General features: G+C 38.8%; 1 protein-coding gene and 1 long non-coding RNA gene across 10 annotated transcripts in view; one reads left to right on the forward strand and one right to left on the reverse strand.

The window, feature by feature from the left end:
• Nucleotides 1-23,721, forward strand: part of RNF144A (ring finger protein 144A) — a 161,557-nt gene that overhangs the window by 121,506 nt on the left and 16,330 nt on the right. For all 9 annotated transcript variants that reach the window (XM_069064787.1, XM_069064788.1, XM_069064789.1 and 6 more), the window contains 2 exons: nt 2,604-2,811; nt 7,748-7,895. In XM_069064787.1, coding sequence (XP_068920888.1) covers nt 2,604-2,811; nt 7,748-7,895 — 356 coding nt within the window. The remainder of the gene's footprint in view (nt 1-2,603; nt 2,812-7,747; nt 7,896-23,721) is intronic.
• The window catches only part of LOC138143536 (uncharacterized), a 43,078-nt gene continuing 32,051 nt past the window's right edge, over nt 12,695-23,721 (reverse strand). Inside the window, exon 4 of the long non-coding RNA XR_011163715.1 lies at nt 12,695-23,535. This is a non-coding gene — a long non-coding RNA (uncharacterized lncRNA). The remainder of the gene's footprint in view (nt 23,536-23,721) is intronic.

Consider the following 23,721-nt stretch of genomic DNA (forward strand, 5'->3'; position numbering starts at 1 on the left):
ACCTGATTAGACCTCAGTTTCCCCAAGTGTAAAATGAGGGATTCAGTTTATCTTCTAAGGCCCTTTGCACCTCTGTGATAATCTTTCTAGGTTGGTTCTGTCACTTTCTAAAAGTGGATAATCAGTCATGGGAATTGGTGTGACACTATCCTATTTCTGACCCATTTGATTCTGTCTCTTGATGATAAACTTTTGCCCTTTCAAGGTAAGATCCTGGACCAAAGATAGGGACAGGAATAGGGGAATAAGAGAATTCATGGAAAGGGAAAGCTGAATGATAGCATGTCAGATCTAGACAGGATGCTAGCAGTAGCAGTCCTGCCACTTTATTTTGTCAATGAGAAAATGGAGGCTCAGGAAGGAAAAGTGACAGACTCAGCCAAGGTCACCCAAATTCTAAGTACCAGAGCCAGGATATGAACCCAAGCCTTCTGATTCTGTGGACTTTCTTTTATGTCACTCTGCCTTCCAAGAAGACCCTGTTTCTCCCAGCATATTGCTCTGGGGTATTTGAGATTTGCAGCTATCAGGAACTGGTGGGAGATGGAGATAAACAGAACTTTGCAGTTGCTTTTAGTTCAGGCCACTCATTCTGTTTCCTTAGATCCAACAGTTGTGACACAAAGTGATGCAGGGTCACTTTTAGACAGAAGAGTCCAATTTTATTTAAAGTTTCTCTATTGTGCTTCTTTGCTCTGATTTTCCAGTGACAAACTAGAGACAATTTATCAAAGAACCAAGATACTAGGCTACCTTATAAACTTACACATGAGGAAATTAAGCCTTAGACAAGTGATGGCTTGTCCGAGGTCATAACAAGGTAAGAAAGAACAGAATTAGGATGCAGACTCTAAAATCTACTCTTTCCAACATAATTTCCAATTACTTCATGCTACTGAATAGTCATTTAGGTCCCTTAAAGGTGGCAGTCATTTTTAGCCTATGCATGTCCAACCTCAAGAGAAATCATGGGGAAGCAGAAAGGACATTGGAAGTCTGAAAACCTAAGTCAAATCCCCACTAACTCTACTTGTGTGACCATGGGCAAGTCACATCTGGGCCTTGGTTTCTTCCTGTGTAGAATGAAAGTCATCTAATATTCACTTCAGCTCCAAATCCTGTGATCTTATCATAGTACTTCTTTTTCTCAGTCACTTCTCACCTTTCACCTCTATTGTTGCATCTTATTTTCTCTTGAGCCTTGCTTTCAACTAGGCTGCCATTGCTTGAAAAATTATCTTTAGATGAAGGGCCCAGTCTCTAAATTTAAGATTCAGATTTTCCCACCCAGTTTTTAAGGAAATAAAAGGGGAAGGATGGTGAAGGAGAGGAAGGAAGCCTGTTTCTCTTACCCCTGATATTTATAAAACATTAATCAAATTGATAACAGGGCTCATAAATGGAAAGGTTGTATTTATCATGAAAAATGCAGTTTTGGAATGAAACTTGGGAGTGGAGTGGAACAGCTTCTAAATACCACTCATTGGTACTGGGTCATTGTTTTAAATTAAGTATAAACCCTCAGCTCTAATAATCTTTGCTGTCACATGAAAATTGATACTCAAGAGAGAGTTTTTTTTCCCCAGAAATCAGTCCACAATTTAAATGAAAATTTTAGAACAAGACAGATAATGTAGTTACCAGTCATTTGAATGATTTGATTCATGGTACATCTTAGTGCTACTAATTTTCAGAAATATTTCCTTTATTCACCTCTCTCCTGTTGAGATCCTTTCCCATTCTTTAAGGAGTATTGTAAATATGTAGCAGCAAGCACCCCAAGCGTCCTCAGGGTGGCTGCCAACACAGGTTCTTGGATCTGCTTTGATAAAGGAAAGCAACTCAAAATGGGTTAACAAGCTTACTTTAATCAGATGTGTATAGTTTACCTAGTTCAGGGGGAAAAGGTCAACACCCTGGACTTCAGAGTATACAGACAGAATTATCAAGACAGAGAAACAGATCAAGTAGACAGTTTCCAAACTGTCCAACCATTACATCCATACCAAATCAACATCTGGCTTTCATCAACATCTGTGTTTTTCAAAGCCGGGGTGCTCTCAACAACGGCTTCCCAGAGTCTCATCTGATCAAATCACAGAACACTTCTCAAAGTGAGCCCCAAAACAAAGCCTCAAATAAGGGTTTATATAGCCTGCTCCTGGCTCAGAGAATGTTACAACCTTCTAGACTCACTGGCCAATCAAAAAGTATCTACTGGAAAACAAGGCTCCCACCCCAGGCTCCAGGTGCACTTTAGCCCAGGGGCAGGGAAGATCTTAAAAATTTACATTCCCATTATAAAATGTCACCTCAACCATAGCCTGCTATTTATGCTTTTCATATGTACTTGTTGTTATTTGTCTGCTTCACAATCCTCCCCCCTCATAGACTAAGCTCTTTAAGGGCAAGAATTCTTTATTATTTACTTCTCTGCCAATACCTAGCACAGTGGGTCCCTGAACCCAAAGAGTGATCAATTCCAACTTGGACATAGGTCCCTCAGTACTATGTGCTCTGTTAAGTGTTCAGTGGACTGAAGGTAGAGTAACCTTCTGTAACCTTTTGTAATTCTAACTGAATATTTCACATTCCTACATTAGAAGTGCTGCTGGATCCCTGCCGGACATGGTGCCCATCTTCTACTTGCCAAGCTGTTTGCCAACTTCAAGATATGGGGCCACAAACGCCACAGCTGGTGCAGTGTAAGGCATGCAACATGGAATTCTGTTCTTCTTGTAAAGCCAACTGGCATCCTGGGCAAGGCTGCCAAGAAACAATGCCAGTCACCTTCCTCCCTGGAGAAACAAGGTAGCCTCCTTTTGTAGGATGCTTCTGGCTTATACCAGTCAGATGTGGCTGGAGCAAGGAGGGTGGGGTCAGAAAGCCTCTAGTCTTCCCCTAGGAGAAAGTTCTTTTAGAATATGAGGAATTCCTAAGGGCTGTTTGCTTCATTACACAACGAGTCCCTTTAGTTACTTGGAATCTGTTGTCACTTCTGTCTTCTAGGGTGTAGTGAGGGGGAAGAGAGATGACAGGGGCACCTTAGTCATTAAAAGGTGCTGCTTTACCCCCACTGGATTGCAGTTCCAGGTTTCTGGGAGATGGCCAAAAGTATGGCCAAAGTACTTGTGCTCCAAGCACAGTGTGGGCCTTAGAATCAGATAATCTATGTTCCAGGCTTACCCCTCCCACTAATTTCCTGTGTGAGCTTGAGAAAGTTAGCTCACTTCTCCAAATTTGCTCAGTGGCATTGGTTTATTGGGCCTGGAGTCAGAAAGATCTGAGTTTCAGTCTGTCCTCAAACACTTACTATCTTTATGACCCTTCCATAATGATGATGATGATGATGATGATGCAAATAATAGTTAATATTTTAAAATTGCTTTAAGTTTTGCAAAGTACTTTACATATACAGAATATGCCAAAAAGGTCTTTGTGTTTTTAAGCTCTAATAACTTAAAACTGTATTGAGACTTCTGAGATGCCCAGTATGTTCTGGTTTGATCCTCACAACAATTCTGTGAGGTAGGTGTTACCATAGATGAAGAAATGGAGGGGCTGAGAGCAAGTGCCTTGCTATTAACTATCTCAGGCAGGACTTGACTTTAGGTCTTTCGGACTCCTAACCCAGGACTCTATTTGCTGTACCACACTGTCTCTCTAAAATCGTCCATCTATGAGATGGTGATAACAATATACTATAGACCTTTGAGGGTTGCTGTGAAGTTCAAATAAATAGTAGCAAAGGCCTTGATAAAAATAAAGTTCTATTTAAAATTTCAAGACATTAATAATAGTAATTCTGATGATAATAAGTACTTATACCTGTTTCTGTACCCCTAGGCTTGAAGGAATAAGGTTCACATATCCCATTTCCCTAAGTATTGAAAGTCCTTTTGATCATGGTACTAGATAAAGCCCTTTATAACAAGGTCTATAGGAAAATAAATTGATCGTGAAGGTCAGAGGGAAATAAAGGGACTTAAGATCACTAAATACATGATTAAAAAAAAAAAACCTAGCTGCTTTGGATGAAATCATATTACCAGGCCCAGGGGAACCACATCTTAGAGTACTGAAAGAATTGTCAAATGGTATCACTAAACCACTATTATGGACCTTTGAAAGAATGGGTAGAACAGATTTAATACTTCTAGAAAAGAACAAATATCCAGATTTTCCAGAACTGAAAGTTTATTTTTTAAACTATAGGCTAATAACAACCTTGATTTTGATTCTTGACAAATTTCTAGGAGAGAGTATTAAAGGGATGCTTTATGAGCATTAAGAAAAAGGTAAACACCACTAAGGCACAAGAGACTTCATTAAGAATAGACAGTGCTGGGGTAGCTAGGCACTGGCCCTGGAGTCAGGAGAACCTGGGTGCAAATCTGGCCTCAGACGCTTGACACTTACTAGCTGTGTGACCTTGGGCAAGTCACTTAACCCCCAGTTGCCCTGCCTTCCCTGCTCCAAAAAAATAAATAAATAAAATAAACACTCACACAAAAAAAGAAGAGGCAGTGCTTGAGTCTTGTTCTTTTCTGATCTAACAGAGGAACTAAGTGATTAGTAGATCAAGATGTTGCCATAGATATGGCTTACCAGAATGTCAACAGGGCATTTGATAGTTTTCTATGATATCTTTGCAGACAAGATGGCGATAATTCAGCTAGATAACAATAAAGTAGACTATGACTGGTGGAAACACTACCCAAAGAGTAGTGATTACTAGCTCATTGTTAACCTGGACACAGGATCCCCTTTGACATGCTCTAGAATGGTACCTTTGACCCTTTCCTGTTTTGACAGTAAAAGATATATATATAGATAAAAGCAGAGGTATGTTATGCTTATCATTTTTTAGGCCTCATGAAGCTAAGAACAATATTATCTATTAAATGACAGATCTAGAAATCTCACATCACATTAGAATTATGGCCTAATCTATTAAAGTAAAATTGAATAGGGGGAAAATATCATGTCTTGCTTTTGTCTTCAAGAAATCTGCTGTATCCTTTCATATAGGATAGAAAGCAACCAATCATGTGAAAAAGAAATGGAGCGTTTAGGCAGGTTCCCCACCCCTGGTTTAGGGGATTGCTGCTGCAGGCTTACTGACACACTGATCTCTATCATGCCCCAGGCTCAGCATATACAAACCTCTCCCTGGGTTTTATTTTCTCATTCAGAGACTAGGGATACAGAACTGTGCTATGCAGATGTAGCATCTGTTAGCACTCTTTCCTCATCACTCCCCAAATCAGTCAATGAGGCAGCACTCATTTCCAGAGTCTCCCAGCCTCAGTACTTGAAACACCAACAGAGTGTCAGCCTGCTCCTAGCCCCAGGATCCACATTTAATTTTCCCACCAATCAAAATTTTCCTTAGAGTCAAAGCAGACCTCCTAGTGATCCATTCTCAGACTCATGAACAAAACTGCTAAGAATCCATAGCCAGATATGCCCACAAACCCTTTGCATTTCTTCATAACCTTCAAATGAGATAATATTTGTAAAGTGCTGATCACAGTGCCTGGCATATAGTGTGTGCTTAACAAATGGTTATCCTCTCCACGGCCCACCTTACCTCTCATTCACTGTCTCTTGAATGACTTCATCAGAAACACCCAGAGAATGTAGATTCTACCTATTCCTCATGTCAAAGAATAATCACTGGCCTCATGGGACCAGAGTATGTGTGGCCATGATAATAGCACTTACAAAAACACTTTCAGGTTGAGGACTTCATAATATTGTCTCATTTGATCTTTATAACAACCACTCAGTGAGTCAGGTGCTATTATTATTCTCATTTTATAGATAAGAAAACTGAGGCAGACAGTAGTTTAGTAATTTGGACGAGTTCACAGCTAGCATGTCTGAGGCTGGATTCACACTCAAGTCTTCCTGACTAAAAAGTCTTGTGTTCTGTCCACTGCACTATCTAGCTATCTGATATTGCTAATAGCTGTAGGCATCTATCATTCTGCATTGCTTTCTCCACACAGATACCCAACTTTCATTCTGGGCATCCCTAGGGTCTAAGCACCATGTGTCAGCCAAGAAAGCTAATGTGATCTTGGGCTGCATTTAGGGAAATGTCATGCCTAAGATAAGGGAAGGGATAGGTACCACTCTGCTCTGCCCTAGTTGTACATCTGGAGTGTGGCCCTAAGTTCTTGCTACCACGTCTTAGGGGGGACATTCTAAGTTATTATATATCTAGATGTTGTAGCCAGGATGGTAACCATGTCTTAATGAAGGACAGTTGGAGAACCCAATAATGCGTAGCTTGGAGAAAAGGAAACTTGGTTTAGTTATGGGGACAGAGAAGAATGCAGAAAAGGAAGATAGCTGTTCTCAAACATCCATACCCTTCTCGTGTGGCAGAAGGGTTAGATTTGGTATCCTTGTCTCTAGGTAGATGAATTTAGAGCAGTGGTGAGAATTTGCAGAAGTTGATATCAGGGAAAGTTTCCTAAAAGTTAGACCTGTAGGCTTCCTCATGGGGTGCTGAGCTCTATCTCTCACTAAAGGTCTTTAAGTGGAAGTCAAAACTGACCTCGTAGGTTATATTTTAGAAGGAATTCCAGTTCACTGGGCCATATGACCTCTGAGATCTCTTCCAACTGTGGTAAAGTCCACTTAAATATAAGTATCCCTTCTAAAAGCATTACTTGGAGCATAAATAGGATTATAGAACTTAAAGAAAGCTTAGAGACCCATCTAATCTGACTTCTTCACTTTACAGATTGAAAAACTGAGGCTCAGGCAAGTTAGGTGACTTGTTGAGGTTGTACAGGTACAAAACAGTAAAGAAGAGGTTGGCCTCAGGTTCTTTAACCACAGAGTTAGTATGCTTTACACTTGACTGTATGATTGTGCTCCCTTGCTCTCAGTGCAGGTGACTCATGTCTCTATTAATACTGTCATTTACAGAATCTTAAATCACAGAGACACAAGAAACTTCCTAAGGTTACCTGTTTCAGTTCCTTTCCTTCAGAGTTATGGTGGTGTTATCCCCATTTTACAGATAGGACTCCGAGAAATGAAGTAATTTGCTCCCACAGCTAGGTCAAAGGTGGAGGCAGGGCTGGAAGCCTGAACCCAATCTTGCTTCTTGTGAAGTGTTCTTTCCATTCCTCCATGTTGCTTCTCATGATTTCTCACAAATACATGTTGATAGGTGAGCTAAAGAGAATATGAAGTCACCTTAGTAAGAGCTTATCCTGTTTAACTTTTCCATAGGATTTTCCTACAAGGTGAGTATAGACAGTCTCCCCAGGTATCTACTTTGGAGAACGTTGGATGGTGAAGTATTTGTGTGTATGTGTTTAATATTAACATTAAACAGACCATGGGATTTATAGTCTAAGGTTCTGGGTTCAGATAATACATTGTAACCTGTAGGATTTCATACAAATCACTTAATCTCTCTGGGCCTCAATTTCCCCATCTGTAAAAAAGCAGTTTGGACTAGATAATCTCTAAGGATGTTTTCCCCCCTTAAGTCTAGAAGCCTAAGAACCATACAGTTATACCTCATATGCTTCCAAGGTATTATTCCATCTTGTATAACCAGTCCTGGCAAGGTGAATGCTTTAAACAGGAAAAAGAAAAAAAAAAGCATTCTGGAATTTATGTTAAAAAATTGATATTGCTGAAGATGTATAATGCTAATGGGTAAAGAGTAAGATTGAGAAGCCAATGCAGAGTAAACCTAACAAAGTGTCTCCTACAGCTCATCTTTCAAAATAGACGAGGAAGATGCACCGATCAAACGCTGCCCAAAGTGCCGAGTGTACATCGAACGGGATGAAGGCTGTGCCCAAATGATGTGCAAAAACTGTAAACATGCATTCTGCTGGTACTGCCTTGAATCCTTAGATGTGAGTATGCCCTACCCCACAGTCTTGGAACCTGGCTACTTAGCCTTGGTTCCCATATTCATCACTGAATGGAGACAAGTTCAATGATGCCATGGACAGCTTTTTTATTTTGAGTTAGGGGATTGGGAAGGAAGGAGGTTACATTTTCTTTACCAATATTTAATTATTTTTCTTTTTTTGATTTGGAGGGAAATTGATGAAATGGGAGAGATTTTTTCCTCTTGTTTTGAAAAACAGAATCAAAGCCCCCAACCCACTCCTTTCATTGAGGATCTAATGTGTAAGACATCGGGCCTACAAAAAAATGCAAGATACAACACTTGCCCTCTAGGAGCTGACATTCAGTATGCATGAAACTGTCAACTGATAATAGGATGATTCAAATAATCTTTTGGTCATCCTTGAAATAGCAGTTCTTAGAAGCAAGAGAAGGGATATCAAAAGGCAAAACATAATTAATAGGCAAAAGAGACACTAATTAGTGCTGGAGTTTAGAAGAAAGAGAGGGAGAGAGCAATGTGGGCTGTTCTGGTCAGGGAAGACTTTATGGATAAGGAGGAATTTGGCCCTCTTTAAAATATTTATATTGGTAGATGAAATATAATATAGGATCAGAGGATTCCATTCAAGACAGATGGACTATAATGCAAGGTCACAGGGATTAAAGCCAAAGGGTGCTTAAAGATAGTCTAGTGCCATTCTCTTAATATGGGAGCTGTTGGGACATTGAGGCCAAGAGAGGGGTGACTTATCCAAGCTTATGCAGATAGGGTAAGAGCTTTGAGAAGCAGCTTAATTTTTTGGAGGGGTAGGGGTGGGGGACAGTTTGGCTGGATGAAAATGCATTCATCCAAAGCAAAAAAATAAAAATTTAGAACTGGAAAGGACTTAAGATGTCATCTGGTTCAGTTTCTTCCAATTATCCATGAAGAAATTAAATTAAAAGAGGGGAAGCACTGTGCCTATGGCCACCTTGATCTAATTAGTCAGAATTATCTTGTATAGTGAGAATGATAATCAAAGTCATGACTCTGCAGTAGACTATTAAAATGCCTTCTAAGTCCTCAAATTGATCTATATTCAATGTTTAGTTAAATATTTCCTACTAGAAAATTCAATACAATAAGCATGTATTAAATGCTAACCATATATAGAGTACTTATTTTTTATAAGGTACAGGAGGATATAAACTCATGTCTTTTAACTCCAGATCTAGTATGTTTAGATGGGAAGCTAGGTATTACAGTGGACAGCGTGTGAGGTCTGGAGTCAGGAAGAATCTTCTCTGTAAGTTCCAGTTTAACCTCAGATACTTAACAGCTATGAAACCCTGTTTACCTCTGTTTCCTTATCTGTAAAATGAGCAGGGGGAAATGACAAGCTACTCCAGTATCTTTGTCAAGAAAATCCCAACTGGAGTCATGGAGAATCAGGCATGACTGAAATGACTGAAAAGCAACAAGTATGTTTAGTTCCTACCTTCATAAAACTTACATCCACTTAAAAGATTAGGAAAAATATGAAAATGACTTTTATCATAGCCTGGGTGTGGTATGCCATGCACAAGCAGCTTTCCAGAAGAATGCTACTGTGAATAGCTTTTAAAGTTCTGATTACATAGTATAGTGAACACTCTTATTTATTCAATAACAAATCAGAGCAAAACATTCACAAGGAATGAAGGTACAGCATTCTCAATGTTACAAATTATCACAGAAAATCAAAATACAGCATTCAAAATGACATCAATAAAATGGCCACATAGTTTACACCAAAGTGGTCATAATAGTTTTCAACAAAGTACAATCATTTGGTAACTCACTCATTCAATCATCCTTAAGGAGGCTTGCCTTCTTAAGATTTACAAAATACAAGTCAAAATTCTCCACTCATGGGGCACACTAAGTTACAAATCAGTCACTATTCAGTCATGAGTCACTACTCAGCCATTAGTCACTACTCAATACCCTCTTAAGAGGTAGTAGAAAATACACAGGCCATCCACCCCTTGGTCACAAGTAAATCACATTCTTCTCAGTCAATACACAATATCTAAGTAAAGTCTTCTTTCAGCTTGTCACCTGGGTTCAAAGGCAGGCAGCTCCCAGTTCCTTGTCCAGCTCCTTGTCCAGTTCTTTATCCAGTTCCCATTCTGTATTGAAGCTCACAGTGTCCAGTCCACCTCAAGTTCTTCACAGTTCCTGTTTCTGGGAAGACAAAGCTTAACAGAGCCACAATAATATTCATGCCGGCACCACAATCAAACCACTATCAGCCTGTGAAATCAACTCAGACCCACCAAAAAGGTCCATGAGGTCAGCACAAATCATCAGTAAAGTCCCAGTACATCCAAAACCCTCCTCTAGAACTTCTGTACACATACAACTAGAAAATCCTCTTTCAGGGCTTCCAGTAAGGTCCCAGGGCTTCTGTACAAAGTATCAGAAACAAACATTGACACAGAGCAGACAAACAGAGAGCCGGGATACCACAAGTTTTCTCCTTGACTCTGCCACAAGAGTCTTCTTCTCAATTCCTGCTGTCCCTAGCCCTGAGGATCTCCTTATATAGTCATTAGCTCCTCCCCAAGAGTTCACAAGTTGTGGAGTTTACACGTTCTGTTTCTTAACAGACTGAAACAAGGTGTTAATTCAATAGCTGAAATAATATAAAGTGTGAACTACTTATGTGCTTGCCATTACAGGGTGGAGGCTTAGAGTCAGGGTTTATAATCATTCAGTTCACTATACAGTCAGGCATTGTAGAAGGTGCTGGAAAACAAAGACAAAGCTAAAAATATTCTCTGCTCTCAAGGAATTTACATTCTCTTTGGGGTGGGAACTAGAAGATGAGAAGACATGTATGTAGATAATCACACAATGTATACAAAGTAATTTAAGGGTTTAGGATCAGGAAAGGTATTATATAAGTGGTATCACTTGAGCTAGGCCTTGAATAAATCTAAGGATTCCAAGAGGACAGAGGGACAGCCTGTATAAAGGCACGGTATATACAAAGGAGGGATGTTGAGTAAGTCATTTTGAATGCAACATTACATGTGTATGGATAGTAATAAGAAGTCTGTATAGACAGAGATTAGAGCAAGTTTACAAAACAGAAAACTGATATGGTTGGAGAATAACATGATAAAGTGGTACCAGATTGTGGAGTTCCTTGAATGCCAGATGTGTGAACTTTATTTGGTAAGAAATTAGGAATCCTTAAAGAATTTTGAGCAGAGGAGTGATAGGACTAGATAGGGAAAATTGTAATATAATTAATATATTATAATATATGTGTAATGTTATATAATATAATAATATAAGGTTGGATTTGGCAGGTAAAAAAGGGAATGGGGAGGTTCATTCTGGTGTTGTATATAAGATGATTATTTTATTTTTTATGATTTTTTTTTCATTGTATGATACAGAAAGGCAATTTATCTATGACCTATGTTATCTGTGGCTTTGAGAGGTTAAGTGTCTTACCTATGGTCACACAGCTAAAGAAAGAAGAAAAAGGGGCAGCTAGGTGGCACAGTGAATAAAGCACCAGCCTGGAGTCAAGAGGACCCGAGTTCGGTTCCAGCTTCAGAACTCACACACACACACACACACACACACACACACACACACACACACACACACACTAGCGTGTAACCTTGGGCAAGTTACTTAACCCCAATTGCCCTCCAAAAAAAAAAAAAGAAAGAAGAAAGATTCAGATCTATAGCAGGTCTTCCTGACCATAAGGCTGATCCTCAATCCACCGTGCCTCAGGACTCCTCATGGCAACCACATTAAACAAGATCAAGGGTGGGGAGCCTGCGGCCTTCTAGGTACTTGGGGGTGACCTTTTGACTGAATCCTAATTTTTCAGAACAAATCTTTTTATTAAGGGGATTTGTTCTGTGAAGTTTGGATGTAGAGAAAGGGCTGGCCTCACTTGAGGACCTAGAGGGTCACATGGGACCTTGAGGCCATGGGTTCCCCACACTGATCAAGATGTTTCGTTGACCAGACTACCTAATTCCCTCTCTCTTATCCTAAAAATAAGCAATAGCTGGCTATACTTTGTTAATGGTGTGTGGGCTCTTCCCATGAATTGTAAAGCCCTGAGGATGCAGGTACTTCTCTGATGGGTAAATTATCCATAGCTTTATTTGATTTTCTAGTTTTACCAGCTCTCTACTATTATCAGCTCATTAGAATTTCACCCAAAGTTGTCAGGAAAAGGGATATGAATTGAAAGGCAAATCATTCTTATTTGCTTCATCTTGGCCACTTCCTCCAATGGTTTCAAAGGGGAGGTGTTTGAAATGGACTAAAATTCACCTGAAACATCTATAGATAACATATATTCCTCCTTCTCTCCACCTTCTGCTATCCTGAATTCTCCAGCTCAGTGGTATCAATTTAAAATAGAAATGGAGACCACTAAACTGTATATAAGGATTCCTGCAAGCCACGTTGACTTAGAAAACCACATGTGTAAAAAAAAGAAAAAGAAAAAAAGCACACGTGTGTATTTTAATACAGTTAAATTAATAGTTACTATTAATATCAGATAGGAGATACAATTTAATCTGGTTTGGGACTGAACTTGGGAGTGTTGTGAGCCCCATGTTAGCTATCTCTACAAGCTGATTGTAAATGGGCAAGTAGCTGCTCTGGTTTTGGACAGATCTTCATTCTCCCTCTAGAATGACCCTTATTTTTTTTTTTTATACACATTTGTTTTTAAAACTGAGTTCCAAGTTTTTTCCCTTCTTCCCTCCTCACCCACCCCCACTGGGAAGATAAGCAATTCAATATAGATGGTACATGTGTAGTTATGCAAAACATTTCCATAGTAGGTATATTGTGAAAGACAAACTATATTTCCCTCCATCCTATCCTGCCCCTCACTTATTCTGTTTTCTCCTTTGACCCTGTCCCTTTTCAAAAGTGTTTCCTTCTAACTACCCTCTCCTCCAATCTGCCCTCCCTTCTATTATGCCGCCTCCTATCCCCTTCCCCCCTATTTTCCTGCAGGGTAAGATACCAAACTGAGTGTGTATGTTATTCCCTCCTTAAGCCAAATTCAATGAGAGTAAGGTTGCCCCATTCCATTTTACCTTCCTGCTCTTCCCCTCCATTGTAACAGTTTTCTCTTGGCCTCTTTTATATGGGATAGTTTACCCCAATCTATCTCTCCCTTTCTCCTTCTCCCAATATATTGCTCTCTTACCTTTTAATTTTAATTTTTAGATATCATCCCTTCATATTCCACTCTTCCTGTGCCCTCTGTCCAAGTATACATGTACATACATATGCCCACACTCACATATATATTTATACACACCTACAGCCTCCTACATATATATGTATGCATATATATATACATATGTATATATACACACACAAACATATGTATATTCCCTTCAACTGTCCTAATATTGAGAAAAGTCTTATGAGTTACAATGATCGTTTTTCCATGTAGGAATGTAAACAGTTCAACCTTAATAAGTTCCTTATGATTTCTTTTCCCTTTTTACCATTTCATGCTTCTCTTGCTTCTTGTATTTAAAAGTCAAATTTTCTGTTCAGCTCTGGTTTTATCATTAAGAATGCTTGAAAATCCTCTATTTCATTGAATGACCATATTTTCCCCTGAAGCATTATACTCAGTTTTGCTGGGCAAGTGATTCTTGGTTTTAGTCCTAGCTCCTTTGACCTCCAGAATATCATATTCCAAGCCCTTTGATCCCTTAATGTAGAAGCTGCTAGGTTTTGTGTTATCCAGATTGTGTTTCCACAATACTCAATTGTTTCTTTCTGACTGCTTGCAGTATTTTCTCCTTGACCTGGGAACTCTGGATTTTGGCTATAATATTCCTAGGAGTTTTCTTTTTGGGATCTTTTTCAAGAGGTGATCAGTGAATTATTTCAATTTCTGTTTTGCTCTCTGGTTCTATAATATGAGGGCAATTTTGTTTGATAATTTCTTGAAAGATGGGGCTCTTTTTTTATCATGGCTTTTAGGTAGTCTAATAATTTTTAAATCTCTCCTGGATCTATTTTCCAGTTCAGTGGTTTTTCCAGCGAGATATTTCACTTTGCCTTCTATTTTTTTCATTTGTTTGGATTTGTTTTATAGTATCTTGATTTTTCCTAGTCATTAGCTTCCATTTGCTCCAATCTAATTTTGAAGGAATTATTTTCAGTGAGCTTTTGAGATTCTTTTTCCATCTGGCAAATTTGGCTTTTTAAGGCATTCTTCTCCTCATTGGCTTTTTGGGCCTATTTTGCTATTTGAGTAGTCTATTTTTAAGGTGTTATTTTCTTCAGTCAGGCTGTTGACTTGCTTTTCATGATTTTTTTTTGCATCATTCTCATTTCTCTTCCCAATTTTTCCTCCACTTCTCTTACTTGGTTTTCAAAATCCTTCTTGAGCTCCTCCATGCCCTGCAACCAGTTCATGTTTTTCTTGGGAGCTTTTGACGCAGGAGTTCCGACTTCATTGTCTTCCTCCCATTCCATGCTTTGATCCTTTTTGTCCCTGAAAAAGGAATCTGTGGTAGAATTGCATTCCCTCTGCTTGCTCATGTTGCCAGTCAATTACTTGACTTTTGAAATCTTTGCCACAGTAGAACTCTACTTTCAGAATGGAGAGAGCTTTGTCCCAAATTGCTGGGGTTTTTGCAGCTGCTGGAGCAATTAGGAGGATACACTCTTTGCAGACCCCACAGGCTCTGGCACCTGGCCACGCACCCCAGGGCCTCTACCCAAGACTGCTATCCAGATACAAGCAGGTCAAAGCAAAAGCAGTTACCCTCTGAATGGTCATTTGATCCCCCTGAAATCTGCAGGCCAGGAGCTCCTGAGGTGATGTGGCACAGCCACCACTCTTGCCCTGGGCACAGGGGCTGAACCATGCTCTTCCATCCATTCCTGTTCCAACAGAGTCCACACTGATCTTTTACTTTGTCTTTGGCGTTTATGCATTGAGAAGTCTGGAAACCGCCACAGCTGCTGGTGCTTCACTGTCCTGAAGTCTGCTCTGCCCCCTGCTGGTAGGGGCTGCCATGGGGCCAAAACCATTCACATGGGGCTGGGCTCAGCTCCCAGGTCAATGTGATGGACCCTTCCTGCCAGGCTACCAGGCTGCCTTCAGTGAGAGATTTGTTCCTCTCTGTCACTTTGTGGGTTCTGTACCTCTACAATTTGTTTAGAGTCATTTTTTTACATGTATTGGAGGAGGTGGAAGCTGGAGCCATGGGAAAGTCCTCTTTCTACTCCACCATCTTGGCTCCTTTTTTTTTGACCCGTTTTTGCAGTGAATATCTCTATATGTTCTCTGCTGCTCTAAATGAATATTGTCTGGACAGACCTTACAGAACAGCATTCAGATATTTATTTAAAAATAATTCAAAGACCTTTCCATGGCTTTGGTTTTAGCCTGAGTTAATGTTAGTTAAAGAGGAGCAAAATCTACCAAGCTTTGATGACAGAATATTTTCTATTTAGCATTTTCAGTCAACATGTTGTTGAGGAGGCGATACAGGAAGGAAAAGACTATTTTAATTTGGTTGCCATAGAAAACAGATTCTGAAGCAAAAAGAGTTAGCTTTTATATTCAGTTATTAGAGACATTCACATCAATTTAATACTAATTACTAAAATGTGAGGCACTAGGCCAAGAATGCTCTTAAAAAAGCATGTGAGAGTATTTCGTTAGGGAATTGAATTTTGCTTGGCTGTAATAGTCTGTGGAGAAAGAGAGAGCCTCTTGTTAAGATGTGTATCATATATTGTTTTTTGATTGAAAAATCTTACATGATTTAAGACAATTTCCCTCTGATCATAAGCTTTAGCTTAGCATTCAAGGCTTTCTGTAATCTGGCTCCAGCCTATTTCTCCAACCCTTTCTGCTATAGTTCCCACATAAAGACAAAGAAACAAATAGATAAATAAACAAACCCCAACATTTATATGGTACTTTAAGAGTTGAAAAGATATATACATGCCTACACACAGAGGCATATGTGTATACACATACCTACACATACCACTTAACTCTCTAGTACATTAATCAGTCAATCAATGGACCTAATGAAATTTTAAATGGTTTATGTCCTATGATCTCTTTTTGAATTGTGAATCTCTGGTTCTGCCCATTGTATCTGTGTGTAACACAGCACTTGGTCAGTTCATAAATGAGCTCCTTCGAGACTGGATTAACCTGGCAGTGGAAGATTTCAATTCTGAAATTAAGGATTCCTAAATGAGTGAAGCCCTCTTGGGGTAGTAGAGAGGAAAAGAGTTTCTGCTTCTTTGCCCCCCCCTTATCCCCACCTATTACTGACTGTCATCAAAGAGAATGGACCAATTATAGAGATGACACATGTAACCTAGAGCAGACTGACAACCAAGTATGGATACTGAAACAAAAGACATAGAAAGTTAGCCTGAAGAAAGAAGCAGCTTCAAGGCATGTGACTCCCTTGAACCAGAAAAGAATGTTGGCTAAAAAAAGGAAGCTTACCCTTTGGACACACTTGTCCTCTACTTGTATGCTTCACTACTCAAGTGTACTGCATGTTTATAATCTAAGTTTGAGCCCACCATTACCCTGGACTCTTTGTGTTCTTATGGGAGACAGTGCCCTACCTAGGCTTTTGTGGGAAAATATTATATACAAACTGTTCATAGTAAATAGCCCTGTTCTGAATGCTTATTAACTCTGCCTGAAACACACTATAGGAAGCACATCAAATGGGGGCTCCTGAGCAACAATAAGAGAAATGCTAGTGATAATCAGGGTTACTGAAAGAGCCCTTAAAAGCCCCCCCAGTCTTTGGGGACTGAACCTCCCAATGTGAAGCCAAGTTGGAAAGTGACCCCAGATGGGGTACTATACATATATTATCTCATTCGATCTCCATGACAACCCTGTGAGGTAATACTATTATTCTTGCCATTTTACATGAGGCAGGAGTTTTAAGTGACTTATTGAGGGTCATATAGCTAATAAATGTCTGAGGTGGTTTTCAAAGTCAAGCCTTCCTGACTCTTAAGTCCAAAACTCCATCCATTTGATTCCCAGCTAGGTACCTGGCTGCCTGTGTGAACATTCTCTGCTAGCCAAAGGGATAATGGTCCCCTGAGACTTTACCCAGCTCGATCTGCCTAGAATATCTGTTTCTCCAATATCTTTATGCTGAAATCTTACACATATGGTCTAGCTCCATAAAACCTTCCTTACTAATAGCCACCACCTTTCTTCTTTCTGCCTCTTCTTAATTTTGTTTCCATCTCAGACTCTAATCAGAGTCTATCTTGTAATATTTATATCCTTGTCTTATCTCTTCTACTAGACTCAATGGGAGTAAGGGTTTTGTTTGTTTGGGACAGAGGTAATTGGATTATATTGTAGCCCTTTCCATACCTCCTTCTAGTCAAACATGCTTTCTGGCATCTTGCTAAAAGACATACCTCCTGGAAGGAAATTCCTTGGGAAGGCCTCTTATCCAATTTTACCTTACTATAGAATAATGGGTTTCATAGAATTTAGAACTAGAAGGGACCTCAGACTTCATCTCATCTAATCTCCTCATTTTATTGATGAAACTGAGGCCCATATATCTTAAATAAAATTATTCAAATAGAGGCAGTGAGGTGACAACAGTAGATTGAGCTCCAGGCCTGAATTCAAATTCAGTCTGAGAAGCCTGCCACTTAACCACTCTGAATTTCAATATCAATTTGGTTGGGTATTGTGAAGAGAACATTTTGTGAGCTTTCCTGACTTTTCCCTGCCTTGAACCTCCCACTAGCTTAAAATATCCTCACCCTTTTCAGATTTTCATTTTCTTAGAATATTTAAAATAGATTTCTCCCATGTCCTCATCATACCCTTCTTTGTATGATGCTCATTTTCCTGTGTCTGTCTATTCTCTGCCCCTTCTCCATGCCATGGTACAATTTAAGCTCCATAGATGTAGCTAGTTGGCACAGGAGATACAACAATGAACTTGGAGGTAGGAAGATCTGAATTCAAATCCTGAATCAGACATTTCCTAACTATATGGGCTAGTCCTTTAACCACTCTCAGCCACAGTTTTCTTAACTGCAAAAGAGGAAACATAATAGCATTTGTTAAAGAGAGTTTTGTGAGGATCAAATGTAATGAAATTTGAAAAGCTTTGAAAAACTCAAAAGTCCTATAATGATGCTGTGTATTACTATTACTATTATTAATTGGCTTTATCATCATGATGATCAATGCCACTTTTCAGATTTTTATCTCCCACTGTGAACGTTGCTTTTCACATAATAGGCATTGTGTTTTGATTGGAATTTAAAATGGAATTTAAAAACTAAAAAGTGATGTAGAAATGGGAGTTGTTGCTATTATTTCTCTCTGTGCCTCCATGGTGCCATTCTTGTAGCAGATAGCCTAAAAATACTGGTTAGTGATGATGACCTTATGTAGAATGTAATTATTAAAAATTGGGAAATTTGGGGGTTTTGACCAGGACTAAAATCAATAATGTTAAAGTACAAACCTTAAATCATGAATTTTTAACAGAAATAAAATTGAAAAAAAAAAACCAGGAGAATGTAAACAAATTTAAACTTGAGATGACTGGCAGACACAAAGGATTTTATTTTTAACATTGACTGTCTTGCTGATTGTGACCCTTTTTAACTTGTCCCATTGTTTTTGCTTCTAGCCCTCAGCTTACTGAAAGTCTCTTTAACACAATGGTAAAGGAAATGTGGCATCCTAGACAAATATACCAAGACTCCAGTCAAGTCCTGCCATTGTTAGTCCCCACAACTCCTTAGTTAAACTGTAGAGGTACATGGGATGAGGTCATAATTGATCTTAATATAGCAAAAAATGCTTTTTACAAAGCTCATGTCATGAGATGAGGATTGAAACATAAATGTGTTACAAGTTTTTATTCATTCAAATAACAGTTTACTGAGTGACTGATATATGCATTGGGATCTGTATAAAATGGGGAAGAGTGGGGAGGAATAATAATGCTAACAATATAACAATTATAAGAATAGCTAAAATTTATATAGTATATATTATATAGTATTTATATGTATATCTATATAAAATGTATATAGTGCTTATAACATGCTAGGTACTTGGTGCTTCACAAATTTTGTCTCATTTAATCATGACTACCCTGGGAGGTAGGGGCTATTATTATTCCCATTATACAGATATGGAAACTGAGGCAAACATCGTTTAAATGACTTGTACGATGTCACACAGCTAGTAAGTGTCTGATGCTGGATTTTAACTCAGGTCTCTTTGACTCCAGGCCCTGCATTCAATCCACAGTACCATTCAACAGTCTCCATCTGTTGCTCCTCACTGTATAAAAATACAAGGAGAAAAAATATCTTAAAGGAACTTGCATTCTGATGAGGGAAGACAACACATGTATAAGAAATGGGCATCATATTAATAGAACCTATCTCACCTATCTCACTAAGAATAGGATTGTTCTTAGTATAAAACAAAATAACATATGCATTGTGCTTTGTTAACCATAAAATATTATTTATATACTAAGACAAATAAAATTCATCAAGGAAGACTGGAAAGAGGGTAGGAGATATACCATAAGTTTGGAGCAAAGTTGCTAGTGAAAAGAGATAGGTCCGGAGAATCAGGAGTCAAGCTAGGAGTGAAGTGAGCATGGGCTAGGCAAATCATGAAATGGTGGTACAGGTCACAAAATCACCCAATCAGAATGGAGGATCACAGGGCAGAGTCCTACCTATATTGAGAAGTCTGCTGGTGGCCAATAAGTGTCAGAGATAAAATTCAGACTTAAGCCTTCTGACCTCTGGTCCAGCTTACCTTTCTGTTATACCGTACTAAAAGAAAAGCTTCCAAGTAATTGATTTTCTCTCTAGCAATGTTTTGAATGCCTTTTTTTAAAATTGAACACATATTTTTTTCTTTAATGACTAGGCTAATATTTTCAGAGAGGTCACTTTGGGTTACATCTGGAGTCCCTTATTCTCCAAAATGCATTATTCTATTCCCTCCTGTGGTTTCTAGTAGGGATAAAATAGTTTTGTTATTTTAAATTCTTTTCCTTTATATTTAAAAATCTTTCTCCCAGTAGCTTGTAGAATTTGTTGTTTGTCAGTGTTAAATTTAACCACTATGTGTCTTGGAATTTGCCCTATCGTGTTTTTGTTTGTTTGTTTGTTTTATTTCTAGAGGTGATCTCTGTATTTTTTATATTGGGGCTTTATTTTCTGTGTTCAGAAGTTCTGGGCAGTTTTCTTGTATTATTTCTTGTATTATGGTGTTTGTGGTTTTTGGCATGTCATGTTCTTCTGAGAGACCTACAATCTTTTAGTTGTCTCTGAGCATTCTGTCCTTGAAATCATATGTTTTGCTTGTATGGAGTTCATATTTTCTTTTAAAATGTTATTGCTTTTTGCTTCTTTTCTTTCACATTGTCCTTTCCTTCCTGTGTCTGCATTCCCAATCAGTTGTCTTCTGTTTTTTTCTTTAATGGGACTTGCCCCAGTGTTTTCAAGTTTTTCTATTCTGGCAATTATTTCCATAGGCCACAAATATTGCTTTCAAAATTGCTATTTTCTTTTAAACCATTCACAGGAACATCTTGCTATGGTTTCATACTTTCTTTGGAATCCACAGGGTCCTCTGCCTTATCAGGCATTGTAAAGCCAAGCACAAGCAGCTTTCCAGAGGACTGCTGGAACAGCTTCAAGGTTCTGATTACATAGTATAGACAGCTTCAAGGTTCTGATTACATAGTATAGGAACTCTCCATTTATTTAGCAGTAAATTAAGGCAAAACATTCACAAAAATCAAAATACAGCATTCACAATGTTATGACATAACAACTTATCACTAAAATGGCCACATAGTTTTCACCAAAGTGGCCACAAAGTTTTAAACAAAGTACAGTCATTTAGTAACTCAATCATTTAATAAGTCCTTAATCATCCTTAAGGAGGCTTGTCTCCTCAATGGACACAAAGTACAATGGTCAAAGTTCTCCACCCCTAGGTCACAGTAAATCATAATCTTTTCAGTCAGCATGTGGTACCCAAGAAGAGATCTTTTCATCTTGACTCAAGGCTGGCTCTCAGCTTCCCTGGTTCCTCTTCCATGTTCCCAGCTCCTGTCCAAATCTACACAGCTGTCACCTGGGTTCAAAGGCAGACAACTCCCAGTTCCTTGTCCAGCTCCTTGTCCAGCTCCTTGTCCAGTTCTTTGTCTAGTTCTTTGTCCAGTTCCTATTCCATATTGAAGCTCACAACGTCCAGTCCACTTCAAGTTCTTCACAGTTCCTATTTCTGGGAAGACAAAGCTTAACAGAGCCACAATACCATTCATACACATTGTCGGCACCATCATCAATTCACTATTTGCCTGTGAAATCAACACAGACCCACCAACAAGGCAACACAAACCATCAACAAAGAAATCAACAAAGACCCGCAAACAAGGTCCAAGAGGTCAATACAAATCATCAGTAAAGGCTGTTAGACCTCTAAAACACTCCTCCAGGACTTCTGTAAACAGACAACCAGAAAATCCTTTCAGGGCTTTCAGTAAGGTCCCAGGGCTTCTGTACAAAGTATCACAAACAAACATCAACACAGACAGAACAGACAAACAGAGTGCTGGGATACCACAAGTTTTCTCCTCGACTCTGCCACCACAAGAGTTCTCTTCTCAGTTCTTCTGTCTTCTCCGTTCTGCCACCACAAGTTCTGTTCTCAATTATGCTCTCTCCAGTCTGGGCCTCTCCTTATATATAGCCATCCTATTGCAGGAGGTCACAAGTTCTACGGTTCACAAGTTGTGGGATTTACCAGTTCTGGATCTTAATACTTGATACAATCATGAACTGAAGCAATGTGTTAACTACTTCTGTATTAATTAAAGTACTGAAACAAGGTGTTAACTACTTCTTTGCCATTACAGACATTTATTAATTTTCCTTTGTCTTGTGATATTTGTTTAGAGATGCCTGAACTTTTTTCTCTAACCAATAGCCCATATTTCTTTCTTTTATTATCGTCTCTGTAGGTTCACGTGCTTTATGCTCAGGGTCTTAAAGTGAGTGTTTTTTCTTCCTAAGATCTTTGGCAATTTCAACCATTTTCTTTATTTTTTTCATTTTGCTTACTTTCTAACTTCCTCCCCTTCAATAGCAATTTCCCTCAGGACTGGATCTCAGAGTTGTCTCAATTTTCCCTCACAGTGGGCAATTCACAGTTCACCAACTATGGTCTTTACCTCAAGTGACTTGTGGGGGGGATAGAACTGACTCCAGCTGGCTACTTTTGCCTTTCCTTGGTGGGATGCCACAGAATGGCACCCGTGTGTCCTGCCTCAGTTCCCTCTGTTCCTCAGTTCTCTGGCTGAGCTCTGTGACATACAACATTATCATGCTCTTAGCTATTATTGAAGACAGAGCGTGTGTCTGCTTTTTGGATCTCTGACACCCTGGAAAAGGGTGAGGTTGTTGAGTTGTGGTATAAGCCACAACTTATCTTGTTTACTGGGTAGTGGGTGAGTGGATACTGAAAAAGCATGTTAAAGTTTAAGTAGTTAGTTTATCAGATTTTTACCTTGTTTGTGTTGTGAGTTCCTTAACTGTGGAAGCAGCTGAAATTGCTTTATCTCTTACTCATAACTTTTATTTTGGAGAAGTTTCAGAGAGGTTACGAGGATTAGAGAAAATATTTAATCGTCCATCTTCCAGGGAATTGTTTTTAAAAGATTCCTGACACCAAAAAGAGCTAACTCCTCCAGCACTGTTATAGTTGTTTTTAAGGACCACATCTGAGAGCATAGGAATCCAGGTTCACCAGTTTTTATATTTAGAAGGGCTACTTCCTGGCCTGGGGTTTATTTACATTCATTTCAGAAGGAGGGCCTGAGCTTTTACAGTCACCTGGGAAGAATAAACTTTCTTTAGTTTTTCTTTGGAATACTCAATTTAAATAAGCAATGACATTTCCTTTTTCAACCAGAACCAATTAAAAATCAAAAGGAAACAAAACAGAAAAGCTTTCTTGCCAATGCTGCAACTTAAAAGATTTTGTTGATTTCCTAGTGTTAGGAAAATGGAAGGGAATGTGGTCTCAGCCCAGAAATAGATAAACATCACTATAGTTGGGAGGATAAATAACAATTAGCATTGATAGAATATTTTAAAGTTTACAAAGGCCTTTTCTCACTATGTTCCCCAGGGGTAGATGATTCCAATGCTATTATCTCCATTTTACTGGTGAGGTAGATTGAGAAGTGAAATTGCTTTCCTAGAGTCTTACTGCTAATAAAAGAAAACCCTGGTCTTTTCCTGGTCTACTGGTCTTCCTACTACCTGAGTTAGCCTTCTCTGAGATGACTATCTCAATGAATAGAAATACATAAATACAAATCTAAGGAATATACAAGGAAAACACATACTATGTCAAAGGTGTCTTTTTGTGTACAAAGCTACTATTGTGACACAACATTTTTCTTTTAAGTAAATGATAGTCCACTGTCCCAAGTATACTTGCCTTTTTTGAAACACAGTGAAGACTTCTCCAGGACTTCCTTCTGCAGGGGTTTTTAACCTAGGATCTGTGATTTAAAAAAAGAAAATGACAACTACATTTCAGTATCATTGTTTTCTTTTGTAATCCTATGAATTTTTTTTTCTGCATTGAAAAAAAAAATTCTGAGAAGGGGTTCAGACTGCCAAAAGAGACCTCTCTCTCTGCACACACACACACACACACACACACACACACACACACACACACACAC

This window comes from Petaurus breviceps, unplaced genomic scaffold, assembly GCF_028583685.1.
Source record: "Petaurus breviceps papuanus isolate PSGF00001 unplaced genomic scaffold, PetGlider_PUasm1.0 90644, whole genome shotgun sequence".
NCBI classification, from domain to species: domain Eukaryota; kingdom Metazoa; phylum Chordata; class Mammalia; order Diprotodontia; family Petauridae; genus Petaurus; species Petaurus breviceps.